General features: G+C 35.2%; 1 protein-coding gene across 25 annotated transcripts in view; it reads right to left on the bottom strand.

The window, feature by feature from the left end:
• FAM172A (family with sequence similarity 172 member A) overlaps positions 1 to 25,764 on the bottom strand; it is a 560,458-nt gene that overhangs the window by 132,003 nt on the left and 402,691 nt on the right. For 19 of the 25 annotated variants that reach the window (XM_007487306.3, XM_056824657.1, XM_007487298.3 and 16 more), the window contains one exon: positions 20,331 to 20,415. In XM_007487306.3, the coding sequence (XP_007487368.1) occupies positions 20,331 to 20,415 (85 nt within the window). Of the gene's footprint in view, positions 1 to 1,404; positions 1,686 to 16,631; positions 16,685 to 20,330; positions 20,416 to 25,764 lie in introns of those variants that run through there. The other 6 variants (XR_008917892.1, XM_056824649.1, XM_056824648.1 and 3 more) reach the window with 3 other exon arrangements.

A 25,764-nucleotide genomic window follows, 5' to 3' on the forward strand; every position in this document is an offset into this window, starting at 1 on the left:
GGACAGACTTTGAAAGATAGTGGAAGACAGAAGGGCCATGAGGTCATAAAGAAAGAATTAGACATGACTGAATGAGAAACAAAGCAAACTATTAGTCACCAACTAGGAACAAAAGCATTTATTAAAAAAAAAAAGAAATAGCATTCAATAAAAATATAATATAGAAATTTTCTAATAATAATAATTTCATCTAAATTCAAAAGATGAAGAGCCTGCATAGTATAAATGTTCTTACTTTTGGAAACTAATAATAATAAATTTGTTGAGTTCATCAAATAAAAGGCTTCTTAATATTTCTTTACTATGACTTTAAACATCTTAAAAAGCAGCTTAACAGCTTCTTCACAGTTCCCTTTCTGAGCAGAAGGCTTATGTTCAAACTTAAATTTCTCTGGCTTGAAAACTGCCAATTGTGTTAACAGTTAATACTTTCAACAGTTTACTCAGCCAGTCCAAATGCAAAAGGCAATTAAGTATTTTCTAAATTTTAACTTGATTTTTAGAAAATTACAATACTGAAGAGCTAGTTATCTAATATATATAGTGTATATATATATATATATATATATATATATATATATATACATATATAAAACTATCCCCAAGGCAATCATAGCCAGTGATGGGATTTTAATCAATCAACAAACACTTATTAAGCACCTACTATGGATCAGGCACAGTGCTGAAGATAAAGGGGGGGGGGCGGAGACAGTCCCTGCCTCAAAAATGGATTAAATGAAATTAAATAAAATCCAAAAATTGGGTTTTAAGCTATTACTCCATGAACTTTCAAAGAGGATATTTTATATTTTGTCTGCCTACATAGAATTTTCCTCCTTAATTTGAGCTCAAGAATTTTGTTATTTCTCTTATATGATGCCAGGATTAAAATCACACACATACAGTAAGAAGGAAATGATGAATTCTAGAAGTTCCTTACAAACCCATTTCCCAAAAAAGAAATAAAAGAACAAGTTCAGAATGAGTAAGCAATATCATTTTAATTGAATGCACATTAAACAGATTTCTAGGAGTAGTTAAGAAATTGGTTAAGGGAAGTGGCATGAAGAATTAGAAGGAGAAAAAAATAAAACTATATTGAGTAGGAAAAGATGAGGAGATCTGGGAGATCAGAAAGGAGGAACAAAATACCAGAATGTTTTAAATAAACTACCCAATTTGATCCTTACAGAAGTTTATGAGATAGGTATTACAGGTATTATCCCTATTTTAGGGTTGCAACATTGAGACTCGGAGAGATTAAAAGACTTTAACTATGAGTGCCAAAAGGAAGATTTGAACTCAGATTGTCCCTGATGCTGCTTGAGGATTATCTGCATAAAAAGAACACTTTAGTTATCTTGAATGAATGAAAAAAAAATACCCATTGTCAAGTGCTGGGACTACAGATAGAAAAAGCAAGAGTTCTTTAATTCGTACTTTAACAGAGCATGGAGACACATAAAATAGAGTTCAACAGTGATGCAGCTGTAAAGACTCCAAAGTCCTATGGTTGATGGCAAGGCCACAGAGTCTTTACAGTTCAATGGCAGGTCAATAAAGCTTTGGAGCACCATGAGATGCAATGGCAAGGCAGATGGTCCTCCACATCACAAGAAGTATCAGTTCATCGAAGCAGTGTGAGCAGCCGCATCTCTTATCCCAACCAGCTATGCTGAAAATATCTTGGTGGCCCAGGGTTCAAGAATAGGAGAGAGATGGTAAAAAGATGTTAAATCTTAAAACATTGCCCATCTGTCTCATAAAATGTAATTTAAAAAAAAAACCACCACCTACTTTTTTAGGGTTGTAGACTAGATCTAAGGAGATCAAAGATGTAAAATGCTGTGCAAACCTTAAAGTGCTATAGAAACTCTAGCTAGTATTTATCATTATTTAACATCTCTACAAATACAAGCATTGAACTTGATGGCTAGGATGAATATAGCTTTCTACTCCACATGGACAGAGAGTACAGATTATAAACACTAGACAAAGTCAGAAGACTTGGGTTTAAGCACCAAGTCCTGACAATGATGTGACAGCATGATCATGGCCTTCAAATCAGAAAAGTAATATCTAACACTACTTGCTTCACAGAGTCTTGAGACAAGAGAGCTTTGCCAAACTGAAACTACCACCTAAATAAATATGAGCTCTCTTTAATTCATTTGGGCAGCTTAGCAGTTACTTATGGTCCTGTTACAGTATTAAAGAAAGAAGAAAGGTCAGGATGAAGTCCCACAGAACCATCTTCAAATCATTCTTATTGCTAACTCTTTCTTTCTCCACATGGCAACAGGGTAAAGTGGAAAGAGGTTTGGACATGGAGACATGGAAACTTGGTTCAAGTCTCAGTTTTACATAGTAGTTCTGTGACCTTGGGATTTAATTTCTCTGAATCTCGGTTTCTTTCTTTGTTAGTTATAATTGAAAGATCTACTATCCAATGTAAAAATGGAGACTTGAACTCTGGACTCCAAACCCCATAAGTGCTTGCTCTGGCTCCCAGAATGCCTTGTAACCTCACCTGGGGTGGGGGGAGAGGGAGAGAGAGAGAGAGAGAGAGAGAGAGATTGATTGGGGGTATTTAACTTGGTTGTAAAGGCTACTGGGGTCTTTTTTCCTGTTTCCACTTGCAAGCAGAGGGCTCTTTCATGATGTAGGTGAGGTTAAAATGGGCCTCTTGGCCCACCTAGCACGTGCTTCTCTTACTTGTATTTTCTTAAGCTCTTAATCTTTAATAAACATCATAAAAATATAATACTCCTTGCAGAGAGAAACTAATTTCTACCTGCCTCAGTTTCCCCCAAATTTTCATCTTTACACCATCTTATGGGGCAACTAGGTTGTAGGATGGATAGAGCACTGAGTGTGGAGTCAGTAAGAGCTGAGTTCAAATTAGGCCTCAGACATTAGCTGGGTGACTCTGGGCATGTTATTTAATCCTGTTTGCTTTAATTTCCTCATCTGTAAAATGAGCTAGAGAAGGAAACAGCAAACCACTTCAGTGCCTTTGCTATGACTTTTTGACAAATTGGGTCACAAAGAGTAAGATATGACTGAAGCAACACAAAAGAACTCATCTTATAGGGTTGTTGGGAGGTTAGCATTAGATAATATAAATGAACTCATTTATATAGAGAATTAAGTAGATATAGAAGCCATTATTATTTTTCTCCATATATAAGGTAAAAATTATAGTTGGTCAGTCTACGCATCTCCTCATTCTTGGAGAAACAAGAACTTTTCTTCATAACTATCCAAGTAGCATGGAAGGAGCTTCTCTCCCTGTCTCTGGAGAGAAGTACTTCTATTCCTGATTTTCCCAACTGTGTGCTCTACCTGGATTCCTGTGATCCTGTCATTGAACAAAAGGATTTAAGGGGTGCAGTTTGAACTTTGGTCCAAAGAGGATTTGCTGCTTCTTTGATATCTCCTTTTACGAAAATGGTTTGTAGGTGCTGTTTAGGAGGGAGGCATATGTCCTGCTAGGAAAGCTCCTCTAGTTTTTCTGATCACCTTGTTTGGTGCTCTCTTTTGCCTAGATCACATTCCAACATTCATTATAGTCAAATGTCATTTGGAGGCATGCCTTATTTCCCCCTTCTAGAATGTATATTTCTTGACAGCTAGAACTATGTCTAATCTCATCATTCCACTTCTGGTAACAGTAATAATGCCTTGCGTATAGTAGGCATATGAAAAAACATTAATGATAATAAGCATTATCAAATGGAATTGAACATTTAAAAATAACCCAAGGAAGTCAAACAAGTCATAAGAATCATTACTAAACTGGCATAATGTGAACCTTTATGCTAGTCATGAGGAATTCTTTCACGGTTTTAGACATTGTCTTGGAGTTGAGGGAAAGCCATGCATATTAGTGGGAGATTATTAGTATTCATAAGAGTAATGCTGCAAAGTCCTAAACTATAATAGTCATGCCTCTCTGTGGGTGCCAAAACAAAACACAAAATGTGTTTTAGAATTCCTTAGGTATTTTTTTCCCACTATGTTACATTTAATTAGTTGTGCTTGCTGACTAAAATTAAGGATGTCTTACTTTAAATGTAATTACTTTTCCCTAGGGACTATGTGGCAAAGGTGTGGTTACCATCAGCCATAAATCAAGAAACTATGTTAATTTCCCTGGTGATAATTTATTGGAAACAGAAATATGAATAAAAATCTAAATTATCTTTTGGGAATTGGTTTTCTATGTCTCCTAAACATTGGCAAAACACAAAGAAAACCATGACCCAATATAAATAAACAAGGTCATCTCAAAATTTCAGCTCATTGCCTTATGTAACAGTCTAATTTATTGAAACTCACTGTCATAAAATCCAGGTAGTCTAGGAGGGAAGAAATAGGACTTGTCTACAAGTGGCAATTGGCTATAATGAATGTTACAATGTGATAAATTCAAAGGAGTGTTTCAAAATGCTCTGAGAAAATGAAGGAGGCAGAATCATTCCAGGTATTGCCTTAAATATACCCTAGATTTTTGCAAAGCATATTTCTAAGGAAAGACAGATAGGACCTTAAGGAATAAAATATTTCAAGGGAAGTCAGTCCAGGAAGAAAGGGAGATGCTCAAGAATGAAATTTTGAGAGTATAAAAGAAATAATTCCCTTGAGTATGAAATGTGAGGTTTGTTTAAAAATAATATTGTATATGTGTAATTACACACAACACATTTTTTTAACACAGAGAAAATAAAAGCAAAATCAAGTAATAGAGAATATAAGAGTATAACACTGTCCTATAAAAGCAGTATCAGAAATGCTAAAGCTCAGAATGAACTGAGGCTAAGGGAAGCTAAGACAATGGAAAGGGATTCTTTTTTTTTTGATACTGTGAAAGAAAAAGGAGGATCAAAAAGGAGATAGAAGTTTTGCTTGGATTAGTTGGGATAATAATATCCAACAAAAGAGAAGAGGCAAAGCTTTTTAATTATTTTATTTCTCTTTACTCTGCAAAGAACACATTTTGTGTTGGAAATGACAATAAAAATGATAAATGGAGTTGATAACTAAGACAAGTAAGAAGATAATAAGGGAGAAGCTTGCTGTTTTTGATAAATTCAAGTATCGTGACCCAGACAAATTACATACTTGTGTTCCAAAAGAAATGTCAGATGTGACTATTAAGCCACTGTCAGTCATAATTGAAAGATCATGCAAATGTAAGAAGTGGCATAAGAGTATATAAAGATAAAGATTGTCTCCATTTTCAAAAAAAGGACATGAACAGAAGAATTCTTAAACTGTAAGCTCTTTTTGGAAAGTGATATTTGCCAGATCATTAGGAAGATGGTTGTCAAACATAGACAGGGAAGTGGTTATTACAACGATTTAATATGATTTCATCAAGAACAGGTTCTACCACACTATTCTTGTTCCTCTTCTCCCCCCCCCCCACCCCTTTTCAAATTAGATTACTAAACTAATAGATGAGGGGAATGATATTGATATAATTTAACTTAGACTTTTGGGGGGGAAGTTAGGGGACACAGTGGTTAGAGTGTTGAAACTAGAGTGAGGAAGACTATTATCTTCCTGCATTCAAATCTGGCCTCTGGCAGTCACTAGTCTTGTGACCCTAGACAAGTCACAATCTTGTTTGTGTCATTTTCTATCTCTGTAAAATGAGCTGGAGAAGGAAATGGCAAACTACTGCTCTATTTTTACCAAGAAAAACCCAAATGGGGTCATGAAGATTCAGAAATGACTAAAATGAGTGAAAAAATTTAGATTTAAAAAAATGTTCATTAAGAGAATTTTTAAAAAGAGCTTTTGATAAAATAACTCATTATTATGGAGAAGTAGAGATATTGATTAGGTAATAAAAATCAGATGGACCTCTAACTGGTTTGCTGGGCAGGCTCAAAGAACATTTGGTAAAGGCTCCAAGTTAGCTTGGCAGGAGGTCTCCAGTGGAGTACTCCAGAGATTTATGTCTGTTCTTTTGCTATTTTACAATTTTATCAATAACTTGGATAAGGGCCTCACTGGCATGCTCATCTACTTTGCAGATAAAACAAAGCTGAAAGGGATAGCTAGAAAGGTAGATTACAAAAACAAGTCTTATAACAGATCTTGACAGACTGCAGCTTTAGGCTGAATCTAATAAGATGAAGTTCAATTGAGATAGATACAATTGGGTATAAAAACCAACTATCCAAGAAAAATATGGAACAGACATGCTTCACTAACACTCATTCTGTGAAAGAAAATTCTTTTTTTCTATTGTCTATCCTTGAGTTAACACTAACTTGAAATACCTCATTAGATTGTGAAGACAGGATTAACTCTCCTTTGTCTACCTTTTGATTGAATCAACACAAGCTAGAACTAGGAGGAGCTCGCAAACCACTTAGTGAATTCACACCCTTAGTGCCAGATGAGAAGCCAGCAAGATAGTTGGAGAGTTCCACCCTTTTAAAAACTCAATCAGAAACTTGGGAATTCTTTTAAGAGTTCACACCCACAGACACTGTTCAATCAGGAAATGGTGAACCTTTTTGATGAAAAATTGACCTTCAGAACCTGAGAACTGGTTTCCACAAACATTGCCCTCTGGGCAGAGCTAGACAATTTGGAAGCTGTGACTGGCCCCTGTGAAAAGGGGAAGGCCTTGAATTTTTGGGCTTAAAGGACGAAGTGGACTCCAAGAAGGAAGTCTGCTTCAAGAAGGAGTTTGACTTCAAGAAGGAAGTCAGCTTCAAGAAGAAGGTCAGCTCAAAGAAGAAAGTTGGCCGCAGGAATCATTGTCTTGACCTGCCTCTTGGAGGGAATTTGGGTGAGTGAATAGCTGGCTTTCCCTTCCTGTCTTCTGAAGGGAATTTAATTCCAGTTAAAGGTCAACAAGTCATGGCTGAGTAGGTTAATATCTTCTCTACCCTTTTGTATTTCTCTACTTTCACTCTTTCCACCTCTTCTGTAAAGAAAAGCTATTAAAGGTCACTTTGTCTTTGAGATATAATACTTTGAATCATATAGTTTAATCAAACCCTTAATTTTAATCCTTATAATTCTAAAAAAAAGTTCTGAGCATTTTAGTAGATATGAAGCTTAATGTGAGTAAACAGTGTGATGTAACAGTCAAAAAAGCTAGATGATCTTGGACTGCATAAAGAAAAGCATAACTTCAAGAAATAGGGAACAAACATTTTTGCTGTTCTCTGCCCTCAAACTTCTGGAGTATTATGTTCAGTTCTGGACATCACAGTTTAAGAAATTGATAAATTGGATAGTGTCCAGAAAAAGATAACAGGAAGGTAAAGTACCTTGGATCTATTTTGTACTCCTACTGGTGAAGAAGCTGGGTATACTTTCCCTGAAGGAAAGAGGACTCAGGGAGGACATGAGAGCTGTGCTTAAGTACTAGAAGGACTGTCATGTGGAGAAGGGAATAGAATCCTCAATGGGAGGAAGTTGCGAAGAGGTCAATTTAGGCAAAACTTCAGGGAAAAAAAATTGTAATGAGTTGTCTCCCAGAGGAATGGCATGCCTCAAAGGCCATGGGTTCTCCCTCTTTAGAAATATTTGAGCAAAATCTGGATGATTATTTGGCAATTATGTTATAATTGGGGTTCCTTTCATTTATGATTTGGACTAGATAGGTAAAGAATTCCTTTCTAACCTTCAAAGTCTGTAACTTTTAAAAATGGAGATTGGCTAATCCAGGAAAGCACAATTACAGGACATAGTCCATACTTTTTTGACCAGTTCAAAAAACAAATTTTGTCATACTTTAGAAGCTACCCCAAACATTTTTTTTGAAATGCACAAAAAAGAAGAGTGGGCAATTCAGAAGGATACATGGAAAAGCAGGATGGCTTCAGAATTCCTGTTTTACAAGTGGTTCATACTATGTAGATCAAGGTATATGTAATAGATATTTGTGCTTCTCTTTTCTATTTTTTATATGTGGAAATTGTGCACAAAGAAACTCCCATAACAACTAGCATCCCATGCCCCATGTGCCACAAACTCTGTGCCTCAGCCTTTGGACTTCAAAGCCACATGAGGGTACATCAATAGATGATAATGCACAAAGACAATTGTCATTCTCGGTAACCGAGAGACTACCACTATATGTGGAAATATTCATTTTTTTCAAATTTATAATAATATAAATGATTGAAAATACTGCAAAAGGAAGTTGTCCTTGTGAATTCTGTCAGATTCTACCATATTATCAGAGCTCAAACCATTTGCAAATTGGCCAGAACTCAACTTCTCTATTTACCAGTTTAAAATGATAGATAGGTTAGTGGTGACAGGTATTGTTGTTGGAGATGTCTTTAGAAACAACACAGAGGGAAAAGCTTGCAAAAAAAAAATCCCCCAAGTCCCCAAAAACAACCTTCCAAAGAAAAATACAAATATCACATATCAGCAAATTAGATATCATACTAAAAAATTGAGTAGTCATTATAAAATTCGATTACCTACCATAATCTTTTCGCTTTGGAATTACAAAAGGGATGATGGTAAGTTCAAGAAATGAAAGAAAAATTTTATCAAAAAAATTGAAACAAAACCAGTGTCTTTTAATTCCAGGTAGAATCAAAATAACATTTTTTGGTCCTCCACATGGAATATACTTAACTTTACTGTAGGATTTAATTAATTTTTAAATTCAATTTTATTTTATTTTCGGTTCTCCTTTCTACCACGTCTCCCCACCTTTGAGAAAGCAAGAAAAACAAAGCCTGTTTTACCAACATATAGAGTCACAAGAATAAATTCTTGCATTAGCCAGGAACAACAACAACAAAAACACCTCAAAATATACTCTTGAGTCTATTATTTCTCTATCAGGAGGTAGGTAGCATGTTTCATCATAACTTCTTAAGAATTGAAGCTGGTCATTGTGTTGATCAGAGTTCTTAATTCCTTCAAAGTTGTATTTAACATATTGTTGTCATATGTCTTCCTTGTTCTGCTCACTTCCCTCTGTATCAGTTCATTTAAGATTTTCACTGTTTCTCTGAAACCATCCCTTTCACCATTTCTCACCACCCTTTCACATAATTGTGTTCCATCATAGTCATATACCATATAACATGTTCAGTCATTCCCCAAATGATAGATACCTTTTCATGGAGCTCAGTGGAAACATCTCTCTCTCTTTTTTTTCTTGTCTATAGAATACTCATTGCACTTGTTTCTTTATTACCAAAATCTGAAAAATAATTTGTATTTCTCTATAGAAGTATTTAAGGAACATTTTAAAAGTTGATTTCCTGAATTTGTGGTGCTCTGATGTCTACAAATCAGTGTCATCAATGTTTAGAGAGATAGTAATCCCCCAAGACTGCCCTTAGAAGATGCCAACCAGGGTATATAGCATGGTGTTAGGATAAAGCAGTTAGTCACTTCAAATTCCAGGATAGATAAGGAGCAAGCACATGGCCCAGAGGGAAGCCCATACCACTTCTCCAGAGGGAGAGAATGTGTGACAGAAAGGAAACCATAAAGACAAGGAGGAAATGACTGCATAGAATAGGGAAAGCAAAGATTGCATAAATTGAAGGAAAAAGGGAATTACATGAAAGAGAAATAAAAAGAAAACTTTAAATGGAGACTATGAGCTGTGAGACGAATAGATTCACAGAGGAAGAGATGGAGAGACCCAAGAATAGGTGTTGGGGAAAAAGGGAAGAAAGAAAGATAGACAGCAAAGAGAATGATGATGGTAGAAAGACAATAGGAAGAGTGGAAAACAGATGAAGGGAACAACATAATTATGCATGAAAAGGGAGAAGGAGATAGTCATTATTAAAGATGAAATGTGCTGCCTTTGCTACTGCTGATTCTCAACTCCCATGTTAGGATTAAAGGAATATCTGGATGTACAATTAGGAGCCAAGTAGCAACAGTATGATGTACATAGTGACAAATACCTTGGCTTGTAATTTCCACTTGTAAATACAACCCTCATTACCTAATTATTCATCATGAAGCTTTTTATAAACAATTAGCCATGAATTTTTTTCCCCTCCCATCTCTAAAGGGAAGAAGATAATTCAAAAGCAAAGAGAGCTGCCACCTCTATTGCCCAATTCCCAGATGTTTTTGTTTTTTTTTTCACCAAATAGTTCTGAAAGCTGTAAAAAAAAAAAATCAAATAATCAGGAGCTTTCTTTCTTTTTTGTTAGGGTAAGATTTCAGGAATGAGATAAGTACTTTCTTATTTGTACTTGTATATACTTTCTTAATTGAAATTGTTATATGTACTTTCTTAATTGAAAAACTAAATAAGTCAAAATAAATTAAGGGCATAACTTTTTATTTAAAATACATAAGAAAAACTCTTAGTTACATACAGCATGTTTGTAGTGTATTGTGACAAGGGAATCACTTTAAAAGACTGATATATATTAATTTAAGGTCGCCAAGGAATTCAGCTATGTAATTCCTAAATGAAAAACTCAAGTCAGCCGTCAGCCTTTTTTGGAGTTTAATTACAATAGGAGCAAGAAAGGAATTAGAGATAGAGAGAGAGAAAAATGGAGAGAAGGGAATAGGGCTTAAATACCCCTTCTGTTTAGGCTGGGCCAAAAGGCCCAAGCCCTTAGATAGCTGGGGCAAAGAAAAGAGATCAGTCCCTATCACTCACATGACCAAAATGGAGAAACAGTCTCAGAGGCCCCCACCTTCAGCTTCTTTCAGCGCAAGCTTCTCCGAGTCCACCGCAATCACCCTGACCAAACTCCTCCACCACCCTCAAGTCTCCAGACCCTCCTATCTTTAAGGAAACCATCCAAGTTCCTCCTCTCAGTTCTCCCATCTACCAATCACTGTTCATCAATTTCCCTGTGCCAATGGAGGCTCTAGCTTAACCCAGGACCGCCCAGAGGTTTCTGGCTTTTGCACATGTCTGTTGAAGGTCATATTTTCAAATGATTAAATCTTTGATCTAGGCTGCAGCCCTTACTCAATCCTGTTAGGACTGAATAGGGTGGAGATTTATTCCAAGTATCTCCATTGTATCAATTCTAAAATCAATCATGATTCAAAGAAATTCCTGTTCTATGCTTAAGCATAGGTCAAAGTCCTTTCCATTGTTCAGTAAAAGGTTTCTGTCCTAAAGTTATCTGAAAAAGGGAAGAGAAGGAACCTCCCATGCCAATGGGGTTCCCATTCCAATAGACTATCAGTAAGAAATTTTCCAAGTATGAAATATCCCAATGGTGAAATTTCCAACATTTATAAGTCTAAGGAATTTTGAGGCTTACAGTATATAAACTAACTTTTATGCATCACAGTCATAAGTGTGCCTATAATTTCTTCACTCCAGCTATTTACAATAACTCACTAAAAAAACTGGTACTGCCAGGGGTCAATTTTTACTTTAGTCATCCCTTACATTAATGTATATAAGGTGGAAAAGAACAATTAAGTTAACTGATGAATAAAAGTTAATAGTCTGATTCTATAAACTATGTCAAAATAACTATCTGAAAGGTGCTACTTCACAAGTGCAAACATCATTTAGAATGTTACACATACACTTTTTTTTTTAAGCCCTTACTTTCCATCTTAGAATCAATATTGTGGATTGGTTCCAAGGCAGAAGAGTAGTAAGGGCTAGGCAATTAGGGTTAAGTGATTTGCCCAGAAGCCATATTTGAACCTAGAACTTTCTGTATCCAGGCCACTCTCAATCCACTGAGTCACCTGCCTCCCCCAAAATGTACTTTTGAATGGCAAAGAAAAAGGCTAACACATAATTTTCGATAATCAAGAATCATATACTTCCACATATGCTACTGTACTTTGAATTTGTTAGGCCACTTTACATAATGTAGAAGGTAGAGTTCCCAATTAAGTAATTAGTTTAAGCTGTGTTTTGAAACTTATTAAATAATACAACTTGAATGATAGTACATTTGAAAAGTAATTAGTGTTGATTTTTCATTCAAAGCTTTTGTAGGAGATTAAGAACAAAGAGAAACAGACCTCTATTACCATTTTCTCAGGAGAAATTTTCAGCAAGAAATTGATGTATGTATTTAGCAATTTTTCAATAATTCAGCCAATATAAATAGTAAATTCGATAAAAATATATGTCAAAGCAATATGGCATAATAATCAGCAGACCTGGGTTCAAGTCCCAGTAAGATATGAATTTTAGATTTACTCCATCCTGCTTAGTCTTCTGACTAAGGCATGTATACACCCCGACTTAAGGATTAAGTGTGGGGGGGAAGGTCTATGACCCGCATGTGCTAGCAAGTGACAAATCAGAAAGAACTGATGACCCCTTGGGCTATCCAAAGCCATGTTTAAGTCACCATTGGTACATGTAAGACACAGGAAGTGATGTAAAGAGATGCCTTTATATTTTTCATCACTTCCTGTGAGAGGGACTTAGTGGTGGAGGAGGTGGACTTGACTTGGAGGAACTCGAGGATGAGACCTCAGACTGCTTCCTTGAGACAATCACATGGTGAAAGTTAAGGCTGACTCCCCTTTCCTTGGCTTTCTGGAGGAACTAGCCTCCAAGGAGGCCCATCATCTTAGTGAGACCTCCTGATTGGAAGCCCAGCTATATTTAATCTTCTGGGAAGGCCCCTTGGCTGAGGCCTCTGAACTCCCGCTGGGTTCAGACCAGGCCAGGCAACCACCTCTCTCTCTTTCTCTCTCTCATTTCCTTAATTTCTTCCCTCTATTGTAAATAAACCACCATTAATTTCCATTCTGACTTAAGTATTTCATTGGGATTTAGAATTTAAATCCTTGGTGACCAACTAAAAATTATATTGTCTTAACCCTAAATTTTACCTTTAACAAAGATCACTGACTAGTCATGTCTTTTGGGGAAAGTCATTTAAAGTCATTAAATCAGTTAGGTAGTTTAGTGGATTGAAAGCCAGGCCCAGAAACTGAAGATCTTGGGTTCAGATCAGGACTTAGAAACTTCCTAGCTGCCTGACTCTGGGCAAATCATTTAACCCCAACTGCCTAGCCCTTGCCAGTCTTCTATCTTATTGGTTCCAAGATGGAAGGTAAGTTTAAAAAAGGAAAAAAGAAAAGAAAGTCATTTAAATTCTATGACCTTTGCTTTTTCATCTGTTAAATGGGGACGATAATATTGTACTTGCATTATTTAGGGCTATTTTGAAAAAAATTAGATTATGTTTAAAGTGCTTTGTGAACTGTAAAACATCATGTAAATGAATAAAGTGGTAGTCTATATCTTTTTTACTTCATCACAGTTCTTTTATTTTTTTAGTTAAAATAAGTCCAACTATCTATCTATCTATCTATCTATTTATCTATCTATATATCTATTTATCTATTTATCTATGAATGGGAGAGGCAGGGTGGTATAGTAGATTTAGAGCTAGCTTTAGAAATAGGAAGATCTGGGTTTAAGTCTTGTCTCTGAATTTTTTTGGTTGTGTGACTTTAAGGCAAGTTTTAGGGAACTATAACCTTAAGATGCAGATAAGGGACTTTCATTGAGAAGTTTTCTTACCTGCAAGCTCCCTACACCAATGAAGTCACATGTCTAGACTTTATCCCTTTGCATCTGTATACTCTTTCAAGCATTTTTCTTGGTATCTTATTACATGAATCAATCTATCTCCCTCTCTCTTACCACCCCTCCTTTCCTTTTCCTTTTCCTTTTTCCCTTCCCTCCCTCTCTTCTATCTCCTCCTAGATTTATTTATATAAAAGATATTACATAAATATTTCTATACAGATAAGGAACCATCAACCTGGAGCAATAACTTTTCATATGCAGTCCAAGATTATATTAGGTTTGGTTTTCTTTTTTGGAGGGGCAGTTCTTCATATGACAATTTCATAATCTAATTTCACCATCACTACTATTTCCATGTTTCTTTCAGGTTTATTGTTTCCAGAGTTACGCGTACTACTGAATTTTTTTCTCTTCAGATTACTAGCTTTCATTTTTATTACTTCACCATATTTGCCACTGTTCTGTGCTCCCAGTTTCTGCATAATATTTACAACTCCTTACCAATACCACTGGGAATATGGGGAAAACATAAATAAATCATTTATTTATTATTTATAACTGAAAATAACAAAATAATTTATCTTTTTTATAAGAAGACAAAATAATCAATAATAGTTTTCAAGTAAACAACCATTTCAAATTCTAAAAATTCCTGATGAGAACATATAGAACTTCAATGACCCTGAATTTTGTAGTGTCTTCTTCCTTATAAGCTAAAACTATTTACTCAGATATGTGATTTATCTTTTTCAATACTTCTGTGAAGAAGAGGTAGATATTATTATGTCCATTTCACATGTAAAGAAATTGAAACAAAGAGATTAAATGATCTCAATGCCACAAAGAAACCATGAACAGATAAGTAAAATCTTTAGGATGGATTAAAAAAAAAAACCTCAAGTATGTTTAGTCTTATAACACTGGAAACACTTGAAACACCAAGAGAATTAAGCTTCCTACAACCTGAAGAACTGAAAGGCATGCAGTGCAAATTCCAAGTGCAAGGCGTATGTTGGGTGGGCCTCAGCCCCTGTCATCTTGGCACAGTGGAGCCATGAACAGCTCTGGAGCCATGAGAGTTTCTCAGATAACTTGAATTGCTTGGGGTGGAGTTTAAAAAAAAGGAGGGAACACTCAGAACCATCAGAGGACCTGATGCACACATAGCACCTGGCACATAGTTGGGGCTTATGAAATGATTTAATGATGAATCATTATTGAAAACGATAATTATTAATAAACATTAATAATAACCATTGACTGAATGCTTGACTGTGGGAATTAAATGTACTCTCAGAGAGTCCATTCCAAAGGGGACTCAGAACCATAAGAAAGGTACAACCACTCTGATGGGTTGGTGGTCCTGTTTGTGTTGGATCCCAGTCCCAGCCCTGCCTCCCATTTCCTTTAGGAAATGCCTGCCTGATAGATATATCTACACATAGGTGTTTCAAATATTTCAAATCAAACTTCTATCTCTGGACTGCTCTCACCATCCTAGTCATCCATACTTTGTAACCCTGAATCATCCTTAATTGTCCCCTTTCCCTCAGACTGCATGCTTGATTAGTTTTGACTTTTACACATATACTCTTTTTCTCCATTCTACTACTTCAGTCTAGGCCCACAACACTTTTTGCCTATGAAGACCATTTAAGTAGACTCCTAAGTGATCTTGTTGATTCTAGTCTCCCCTTTTCTCATCTATTCTTTACTCAGTTGTCAAAATAATCTTCATAAGGCACACATCTATAAATGTTATATCTCTGTTTAAAAATATTTATGAGTTTCCTCTGGCTTCTTAGAATAAAATAACAATGAGCTAAATATTTCAGACCCTCCACAATGTGGCAACACTATGTCTTTCAGAATTATTGTATGTTGCTCTTTCATAGATGACACTTTGTCTTTCAGTCGAACTAAGACCACTCATTTCTCATCATACTTGATAATCTATTTCTGTGTATTTGCATAAGCTTTCCCATGCCAGCAATGTATCCTTCTTTCATTAAAGCCACCCTGATCTCCCCTATCCCTTGAATTGTGAATGCTCTAATCCTCCTCAAATTACCATCTTTCCATTTCTCTGTGTACATGTGATATCTTCCCACTGGAACATAAACTCCTTGAGGACAAGGATTTTTTTTTAAGGTTGTATTCAAATACCTAACCTGTATATCTGTCACACACAGCCAGAATTTAATAAAGTTTGTTCAATTGAGCTGAAAACCATAATTTAAATACAAGGAGTGATGCTAACACATGGTTATAGATTATTAAAGAATTATAGTTTCATTCATGAAAACTTTAAAAGAACAGGCTATAAGTTCTAAAAGAACTAGAAGTCAATGACAATGATATTTTAAGGACTATTAAAGAAATTTGCTATATGTGCTTTTAAAATAAATATTCATGCCATTCACAAAATGAAGTTATTATGAGCCACAGATCTAAAATAAATTTTGGAATTTGAAGGGAGACAGACTAAAATAACTGTAATGAGAATGTACAAAGTTATTTAAATATGCAATTTTGAAATACATAATATTGCCAATATAATTCACTGAAGCTTTATTCTCAATCACTGAATGACAGAGATGGTGTGGCAGCTCTTGAGAGCAATGCCAGTATAGTTCAGAGCTCTAGAGGGTCCTACAAGGATAGGCCCAGGGATGGGATTTTTTTGCTGAAATCTGAGGTTATCTTAATTCAAGAAGGCTCATCACCAGAAAGCAGTTACCAGGAACTGATTTTTTGGGGTGGGAGTGGGGCGGCTACAGGAACTCACAAAGCCCAAGATAGCAATATGCAGAGATGGTGATGGAAGGTACTCACACTGATGAACTCATAGGTCCTTAATATATTGATGTACAGTAATTCCCATTTATATCTTATATGATACTTTCAGTCAAAAGTATCATATAACCAGGAGTATATGAGAGTCAGGTGCACTAACTTGAAAGAGTTCATTGTTAAATTTTCATTGTGAGTTTTTACAACTTAGAATTTATCAAATGCTTCAAATTAGGGCTTGATTTCTTGTTTTGTTAAAGGTCTAAACTCAAGCAAGTGATGGAGAAAATGTTAATAATGAAGATTAAACTTAAAAGCAACTCACATGTTTTTGCAGCACCAGTTGCTAAACATTTACCAGCATACTCTAGAAATAACCTAAAAGCATATAATTTTAATATTTTATATATAAAACTATAAATATGCAATATAAATTACATATACATATGAAAAATCAGACAAATTGAATGCATATTGAATAAAACCAAAATTAATTTAGGACCAATACCTATTAAAAGTTTATAGCTTCAAATGTTGTTAATATCTCATATAACCCACTACTTGTAGCCTATTTAAATGATTCATATTTATTTTCTTGGCCACTGTTATCATAGCAATACAATCCATGCCTTTTTTCAGGTATAGTTAAAAACCAAATCTAACAGGTAGCTTCAAAAAGCAAAGATAAATGTAAGTATCCTTTTGGCTTTCTGTTCTCTCATGACATTGTTTGACCATGTCAAACAGTATATCTGTTCTGCAGCTTTGATCTTACTCACTGATCCCCTTCCCAAAATTTAGTAGCCCAGCAAAATGGGATTTTTTGCTACTCCTCACACATTATGCATCATCTCTAATTTCCAATGTTACACGGGCTATTCCCCTGCACCTCAAATGCACTCCCTCCTCCCTTTTACCCATTAAGAATCCCTCAGCTCAAATGGTATTTTCCTGATACCTCCAAATTTTTGGCCTTCTCTCCCAGATTACCTCATATTTATTTTATTATATTTTGTATGTATTCTCACTCCCCCCAAAAATGCTAACTTGAGACAGAAACCATTTTATTTTTGTATTCCAAGTGCCTAGCATAATTTCTTCACATAAAGAAGGCCCTTAATGAATAATTGTTAATTGATTGTCTGATTGCCTCAGAAACTAAATGGAGTTCAGGCATCCCGGTTAGTGGAACTTAAATACTTGATTCAACATTACTTAACTGGGGACAAAAAGATATTTAAGTTCCTTTTAAAAACTGTGGTTTCACTTGCTTGATCAGTATGGCCCCTTTTAAGTTTTAGATTATGTGAGCAAATAATTTTGGATCTATAAAGTTCTAGATTATTTAGATACCATCTAAAATGTCTGGAAATTTCAGAATTTTTTTTCATTTGGCAATACCTACAGTGAGATCCAGATATTTCAAAAGGATTCATACAGCCTCACAAGCTTCAAATAAGTACTGGATATTTCCACTGACATATCATGTGTCACCTCAGATACCGTAGGTCTAAATCCAAACCAATTGTTTTTCTTTGAAACTACCTACTCTTCTTGACATTTTCATTTCATTCTCCCAGTCACTGAGGCTTGAAGATATTTGACTCCCTACTTTCTTTCAGGCACCCTACAACCTCTTGTTCTTCAAATTCTATCTATTTTTTCTTTATAAAGGCTTGTATGTCCATTCTTTTTATCTCTGCTTTTACTGTCATTCTCTATCCTAGGCTCTGACCAGGTTACCCTTGGATTATTGTTAATAGCTACCCTCCTAACTGGTAAGACTCAAGTCTTTTCCCTTTCAGTTTATTCCTCACATACTTATTAGATTTATGTTCCAAAAATCACCAACGCTCTTATTCTTTTAAAAAAAAAAACTCCTGTTTTTCTGTTTTAAAACCTTTGTTGAAAAACCTTCATGGACTCTAAGGAAAATAATTATATATTTATTTTTAAATGGTACTGTTCAAATATGGTTCAAAATGTTCTGGGAAGAAAAAAATCACAGCCCCTTTATAAAATGTGGATTTGAAGGGATTTTGCTGAAGGAGTTTCATGCAAACTAACTTTTATATCAAAGGGTAGGAAATTAAGTAGGTGAAATGGACTTGATGGAAAGAAAATCTATTTACTGGAAAGAGAATAAAGGAATATCCAATGAGAACACACACACACACACACACACACACACACACACACACACACAGACACGAAAATGGAAATCTCCTTCTTCCTATTTAAGTCAAGTTTTATGAAAGGGGAAAAATTGCAGTGAGCAAAGAATGAATTTCCCAAACAGAAAGGAACTGGACAGTTAAATGGAAGAGCTGCAATAAGGTTAGGGGAAGTGTTGAGGTCAAATTAAGTAACCTGACATGACTAAGTTGTAGGAAAGAAGTAAAGGTCTAACCTGCCACAAAGCTGGAATTAAGTTGTTTATAAGAACTCTGACAAAAAATGCTGTTTTGCTTTAAATTTGTTTTTATGGGGAAAAAAACCCCATAATTGACTGGATTGAGAGTTATCCTTTCTCTGACACTTCCTATCTGTGTGATCCTGAGAAAGGCATTTGAGCTCCCTTGGTCTTAGTTTCCTCATTTGTACCATGAAGAAGCTGAGCTAGGTGGTCTCTCAGCTCTCTTCCAGCTTTCACTATATTGTTGTGCCCTCTCTGAGTTACTATGTTTGGAATAAGCCTACCTGACTCTGTGATCTCCAGGAGTCAGCCAGGCACAACCTGGTGGCAGCTTCCAAATTCACACATAACCACAAGTAAACAGGTGGTGAAATGCTAATATTTGAAACCTAGAACTATCCAGTGACAAGAGCATCATACGGTGCCCCATGACCTATCAGCCCCCTACCTACTCACTGTTATTATAATAAATTATTAAAGGCTCCGGCTTCCATAGTCCAGCCCAGCTGAATGAGTGGTAGCATGGAAAGAACACTAAATCATGAGTCAGGGGATTTCCAAATCCAAAAGTGAGGCTGGATGAGATGGCTTGGGAGGCCCCTCACATCTCTACAGTTGAAACTACAGCACTCTATCTTAGGCCTCACTGATTCTCTCCAGCCCCTCTGGTCCAGCCAGTTTGGTTTCCTCACTGCTCCCCAGTCCTTCCTACACTTTCTTGCCTTGAAACTTTTGCTCACTGTATCCTCTGCCTACAGTGCTCTTTTCTTCTCCTTTCAACTTCTCTTTTAAGGCCCTGCTCAATTTCTAAACACTCCGTACAGAGGGTTCTCTGACAACTCCAGGCCGCAGCCACCCTTTGTTGTATGTTACACTCAATACTTATATCACATACAAACTCCCTTGTCATATATCTCAAAGGGCTGTTTAAAATGCCTTTTTTATCATTTATGTCTGTGCATATTGTGTGAATACAAGCTTTGATACCACCTTCCTACATTTGGAGATTCTTTCTGCCTTTTCATCTGTCAACTTTTGTCCATCCACATTACTGAATAATGTAAAGCTGTTGAATCCTACATTCAATAATTCAAAATAGAGAATTATTCTTATTATTTACAAAGTAGAATGGTATTGTTTCATGATTATAAGAGAGAACACATAGCTGTTAACATTTCTGACTTAAAATTTTCCTTATTTCCCTAGTGGAGAACATGGGTTTGTAATGAATATTACTAAAATGATTTTCCCTTTGTTTAGGTATTTCTCTGCTTGATATCACATTCTATTTTTAAAGGGAAAATTAAGCCTGAATTGCAATTAATTTCCCAAAATTTGGAGATCATGAGAATTAAAAAATTCCTCTGGCCCAAAGAATAAAGAGCTTCTGTGTAAGGGAAAAGGGGGAAAAAATCACATGAGGATATCCATTGTGACAGTATAGTACAAAACCATAAAAAATATATGAACATGGAAAATATTAGAAACTGAATATTAAAAGAAATTACATATTTAAAAATAGAAGAAAGGCTAAAAAGAAAGCAGCTATTTATACAAGTATGTGAGCAGTCATGCATATATCCATAGAAGGTGCCTAAGTACACCTACCTGCAGAGACTCGAGGGCAGTCAGGCAACATGGACTCCACTGATGTATCTAATGGCTCTGAACTAGACACCCAATTACAACAGTTCTGAAAGGTAACAGAGACAATTTTCTGATGAACCAATAATTTAAAGCAAAAAAAAATTGGAGGGAGCCAAAGATTAATATTTTTCTCAATTACTGATCATTAGAAATGCATTTCTTTATCTTCCAAATAGTTTTAAATTCTTTATGAACAGTTAGCAATTGTTTATCACAAATACAAAAGAGTAGTCTAAACAACTCAGCCACCCCTGTGTTCATATTAAGAAGACACATAATCAGTGAGTGACAATATAGTCTGCTGTTAGTGAAGGTGGCTGGCTATGAAGTCATAAACAAAGGAACAAACATAATAATGAAAATGATGCTATATTTTCTCTTTTTAACCACAAATTATTTATCTAATATGAATAATAAAAAATAAATTTCTGTTCTATTATTTTAACGTGGATTCAAAAAAAAAAACCCCAACTAAATGTATGCTTACACTTAAGAAGTTGGCCTAACTGAATTTAACTCAACTTTGTTCAGAAATCTAAATAGTACAAAAGAAATGCCATCTAGCAAACTGAAAATATTTGTTTTAGGATACAAAGCGTGACATTTTAAAGATTTAGCTATAAGAGAATGTGATGATTTATAGCCCAAATAAATGAAATAAAAGAAAAACTCTACATTCCTCCCTTCCACACAGTATAAATCTTTATCTAAAAGTCTAGTCTTTTAAAAGCCTGATCAGTTTCATATGGCTTTGTTTTTTAAATTCTCAGGAAAAAAAAAAACCCATGAATTTCCAGACAGATTTTTAAGAAATCATCCCATCAATCATGTTTGGAAAAATGGTTGATTGCTATTCTAGTAAACAAGCATGTATTGTGTATTTTTAGATGCTTGCTGCTCTAGTTGTGCACCATGGAATCCGTTCTCACTGTGGAAAGATCCTTGACTGGTAGATCAAGTGTCTTATTGTATTTCCTTAATTCATTCTGTCTGGAAGAAGATGTCAGCTGTGTTGCAGTGAGGAGAGAATTTCAAAGGCCCCAGTCCCCACCAATAAAGGCCGAGGAATGGCTTTTGAATAGATTTGTCAAGGCAACCCTACTGTTCTGGGACCAGGGAGAGCAGGAATAACATAAAGGAAGGGTTGCTGTATGAGATTAGAAAGTGAAGTTCACAAAGCATGGCAGATTTTTGTAAGAAACAGTAGATCAATGAAACTATTGAACTGTGTGGAAAAAAACATGAAAACAAACACACCATCCAGTAATGTTCTTAAATGCTATTTCTCTCTTTTAAAATTTAAAATGGATTAAAAAAAAACCCAAGTATTTTCATGTTTCACAAAAGCTTAACGGTTTAAAGTAGAAACTATTCTATAATATGCACTCCTAATCTTAATTAACAGCTGAATGCAAAGTTACACAATGTAGGACTGTGGAAAATATAAAGAAGTAGGGTTTTCATAAGGTATTTTATTCATCTGAAATACACAAAATTAATATTGCTACTGATAGAGCCCCACATCAGAGAATTCTAGATAATGCAGAAGATTAGCACACAATTAGCCAGCTTTTATATACAATGTGACACTTCCCTGTAAGAAATAAGTATTCTCCAAAGCAGTGTCAAGATATGTAAATGGATGATTTGTTTTATCATTCATCACAGCTCCTAATAAATTCAAAAATCATGACTTCTATAGGTACTAAAAATAGGCCCCCAATGATACAGGAGAGATAGCTTCAATGAAGAATGCCTTTTTTTTTTTAAACAATTCAGTCTTTCAATGACAGCAATTAGCACTACAGACAGACAGGCAGTGATTAGGCATATATTTTAATTATTATTCCTTCTACAAGTTTCTCTAAATCTGATGAAAGTTAGATATTACCCAAGTGATATCTCAGACTTAATAATTCTCACCTACACTTCACAAATGTAAAAGTTCAATTCTTATTGGAGATTTCTAATGCTAATGAATGTGAAAATACTTGAATAATCATTTCCCCCCCTTATGATTGGCTCTATGTGACTAAAATGAAAGAAACTGTAATGAAATATGCTTTAGCCAAAATATTTAAGGCCGAGCTTTAGAGAGCCAAATTATATGGATTGGAAATTTTGGGTTTTATCTTGCAATAAGTTTTAAGGCTTTGATTTCTTGGAGAAAATGGAAATTCCCTGACAGCTTGTGGGGGCAACATCCTTTATATTTTTAACTATTAAGTCAGAGCTGTCAGACTGTGTCCCAGGTGATGCTTTATTCCCATCAGCTCTAGCCTATCAAACTGTTAAGGTTAAATCCAGAATTGGGGGTCTCTATACAAGGCTAATAAAAGAAAAGCATCTTGCTAACTGCAGAGGGAAGCCCAAATTTGTCTGTTAAGAACAAATTATGGAAAATAAAAATGAAATATAGTATTTCTTAAAATTTCAAAATAGAAAAAGATTACTAGAGGAAACAAACCTATAGAATTATAGTCCTTACTTAAGGAGAAAAATTCATAATCAAAATTCAGTTTTTCCTCATGCTACGAATTCCCATTTAACTATTCAATCCCACAAAGGGGATGCAAAGTCTGGGATGATAATAATATTTAGAATTTCATGTAGAAACCAAACTTGTTCTTTTGAGTAATAAACAAAAATCTCAAATAAAAAAATAATAATTTTCCTCCTCTACTCCCAATAGTTCTGAACAATGTAAAATTAAAAACAAATATAATTGAAGTAATCTTAAAAAAATCTTAGAAAACTTTACTGGGGTGGGGTAGGGAGAAAAGTTTTGAGCAATGTGCCCTGACGATAAACATTAGCCAAATTACCTTAAACATCAATAATGTTGAACTTTCCAGTTTGATTCATAGTTAAGTTAGCATTGTGTTTTAATCTTAAATGATGTTCCCAAAGAAATAAACACAGAGTATCTTGGAATCAGTGTTAAAAAATAAACTTTAAGACGCTGAGTTTTGAAGGAAGTTAGAAGATTTAAAGACTTCGTAATTACAGGCAAAATGTTTAAAAGTTTCTCCTAAGAGAAATATATAGACTTACATTGGAAACAATTACTAGAAAGGCTCTTCAACCTAATAATCAAGGAAATTCAAATTAAAACAACTGTGATGTACCCACTTTACACCCATTAGACTAACAAAAATAACAGAAAGTGACAAAACTCAATTTTGGCAGGATCCTGGAGAAACAGGCACACTCATAAGCCACTGAAGAAATTGTAGATTGGGAGAATCTGCTTATGGAGCAATCTGGTCCCAACAAGGGTCACAAATACAGTCACATTCTTTGACCTCGATATTTGGACTAGTTCATAAGACATTTATTATAAAGAAAGAAATTATATTGAAATAGAAATTATGGGTGCATGTATACTTAATGTGTATACATATGCATGTGTGCATATATATATATACACACACATATATAATGTCTAATCACAGAGATAGGAATATTTGTGTTATCTGTAGTAACCCAACAGTTGCTGAAGAGCTGAACAACAAAATAAGATTTTATATGCACTCAAAGATCTGTGAGTTCATGAATGCAGGGAACTCATCAGCCCCATGAATGCAAGAAATCCCTCCCTTTACAGTAAACGAGTTGTCTAAGGCACACAGAGGTTAACTGATTTGCCTAGGGTCAGAGGTCATAACTGTCAGAATTGTAATTTGAACTCATGTCTTCAGGACTCCTAACACAGCACTTGACTGTCTCTATGTCTTCTATTGAATTAAAATGATAAAATTTGAGGAACATAAGGAAATTTGTAAAGATATATGAAGAGAAGAAAACAGAATCAGCACAAAACAGATACAACTATAACTATGCAGAAGATAAAAATGAACACGCAAATACAGAGGTAAATGAATAAACAAAGAGAAAGGAAGCAGACAGAGAGGGAGTAACTAAGAAACTGTTCTGAATATTTTTGTCTGAATTCATTTTTAAAATGTAAATAGTTGTAAATGTGTGCTTTAATTGGTTTTGTTGTTAAAAGTTAATTCCATATTACAAGCTACCAAAAGTTTGACTTATGTTGTTTTTTAAATCTCTTTTTTGGAAAAATAAATGAAAACACTGAAAAAATGCTGTCATTAAGGTAAAGGATAGAAAAAAGATAAAGTAAATTTGATGAATGCCACATCCAAGGAACTATACTTAAAAAGTGGAGGTGCCAAGAGTGATGATGGGTTACTCATGTTCTCAAGACACCAGAGCCTGAACATTTTTATTTTCTTGTGTGAGCTCAGCAGGGGTATTCATGGATTTGGAGAACCAGCTATTTATTCAGTGCTCAGAACTTCTTACATCAAATGTAAACAGTTACAAAGACCAATGGAAAGGCCATCTGATGCAGAAGCAGCATACAGGGAGAATACAGACTTGTGTTCCCTGACCTGGAACATGGGTGAAGTAGTGTAGAAAGTAGCCAGGCTCTATTTTCAAAGTATATATAAAAAAGAACAACATATAATTACAACAGGGTCCATCCATGTTAAGAGAAGCCTTGGCCACCTAAAGGGCATGTTGCATGTTCGGTGAAACTAAAGGAGCAAATCACTTTCTCTATCTGCAAAGGCCAAACCCAAGAATCAAACAACATCCAAAAGGATGGTGGCTGAGCTTTTGCAATTGCGGAAATGTTTTCTCTTTCCAGTTCCCAAGAAGATGACTTGTAAACAGCCTTCCAGCTATGTATGTCAACTAAAGACAAGGCTCAATTTGAAGTAACTGTGGAAAAGAAATGAGAACTTTTCCCCAAGATCTCAAAATCATCAACCTCAAGAAAAACGAATGTTTAAACTTTTAAAAGATAGATGCTTGAAGAAATAGAAAAGGGAGTAGTAGCATTTGATCATTTTCTAGGAAAGAGAGGAATTGGAAAATGGCACCATTTCTAGCCAAATTTCAAAATAAAGCTTAGTAAAAGAACATAGCAAATATTATGAGGAATTGGAATGTATCTCATGCATGATGGAAATTTAATGAATATTCATTATATAAGAAGAATATATGTATCCCCAGTGGTTATTAACAGAATGCCTAGCACACCATTAGCATTTGTTCAGTGCTTGAAGGAGTACGTGATGAGGGAGAGGGTGGGATGAGGATGAAGCTATATATAAGTGTAATGGAAGTCAGAGCTAAGTAGTTCACTTCCTCCCAAGCATGGCCTCTGGTGGTCTGTTTTTGAGGGGGGAAGTAACAGCAAAAGAAGTTAGAAAGGGAGCAGACTGGAGGAAAATCTAGAGAAAGTATTACTATAGCATTCAAGGGAAGTGAGAATATCTAAGTGGGGAGAGAAAGTCAACTTTGTCAAAAGATGCAGAGGAAGGATTTAGCACTGAATTTAGCAGGTAAGCTGTCAACTTGGCCATGG

Source organism: Monodelphis domestica, chromosome 3, assembly GCF_027887165.1.
Source record: "Monodelphis domestica isolate mMonDom1 chromosome 3, mMonDom1.pri, whole genome shotgun sequence".
In the NCBI taxonomy this organism is placed as follows: Eukaryota; Metazoa; Chordata; class Mammalia; order Didelphimorphia; family Didelphidae; genus Monodelphis; species Monodelphis domestica.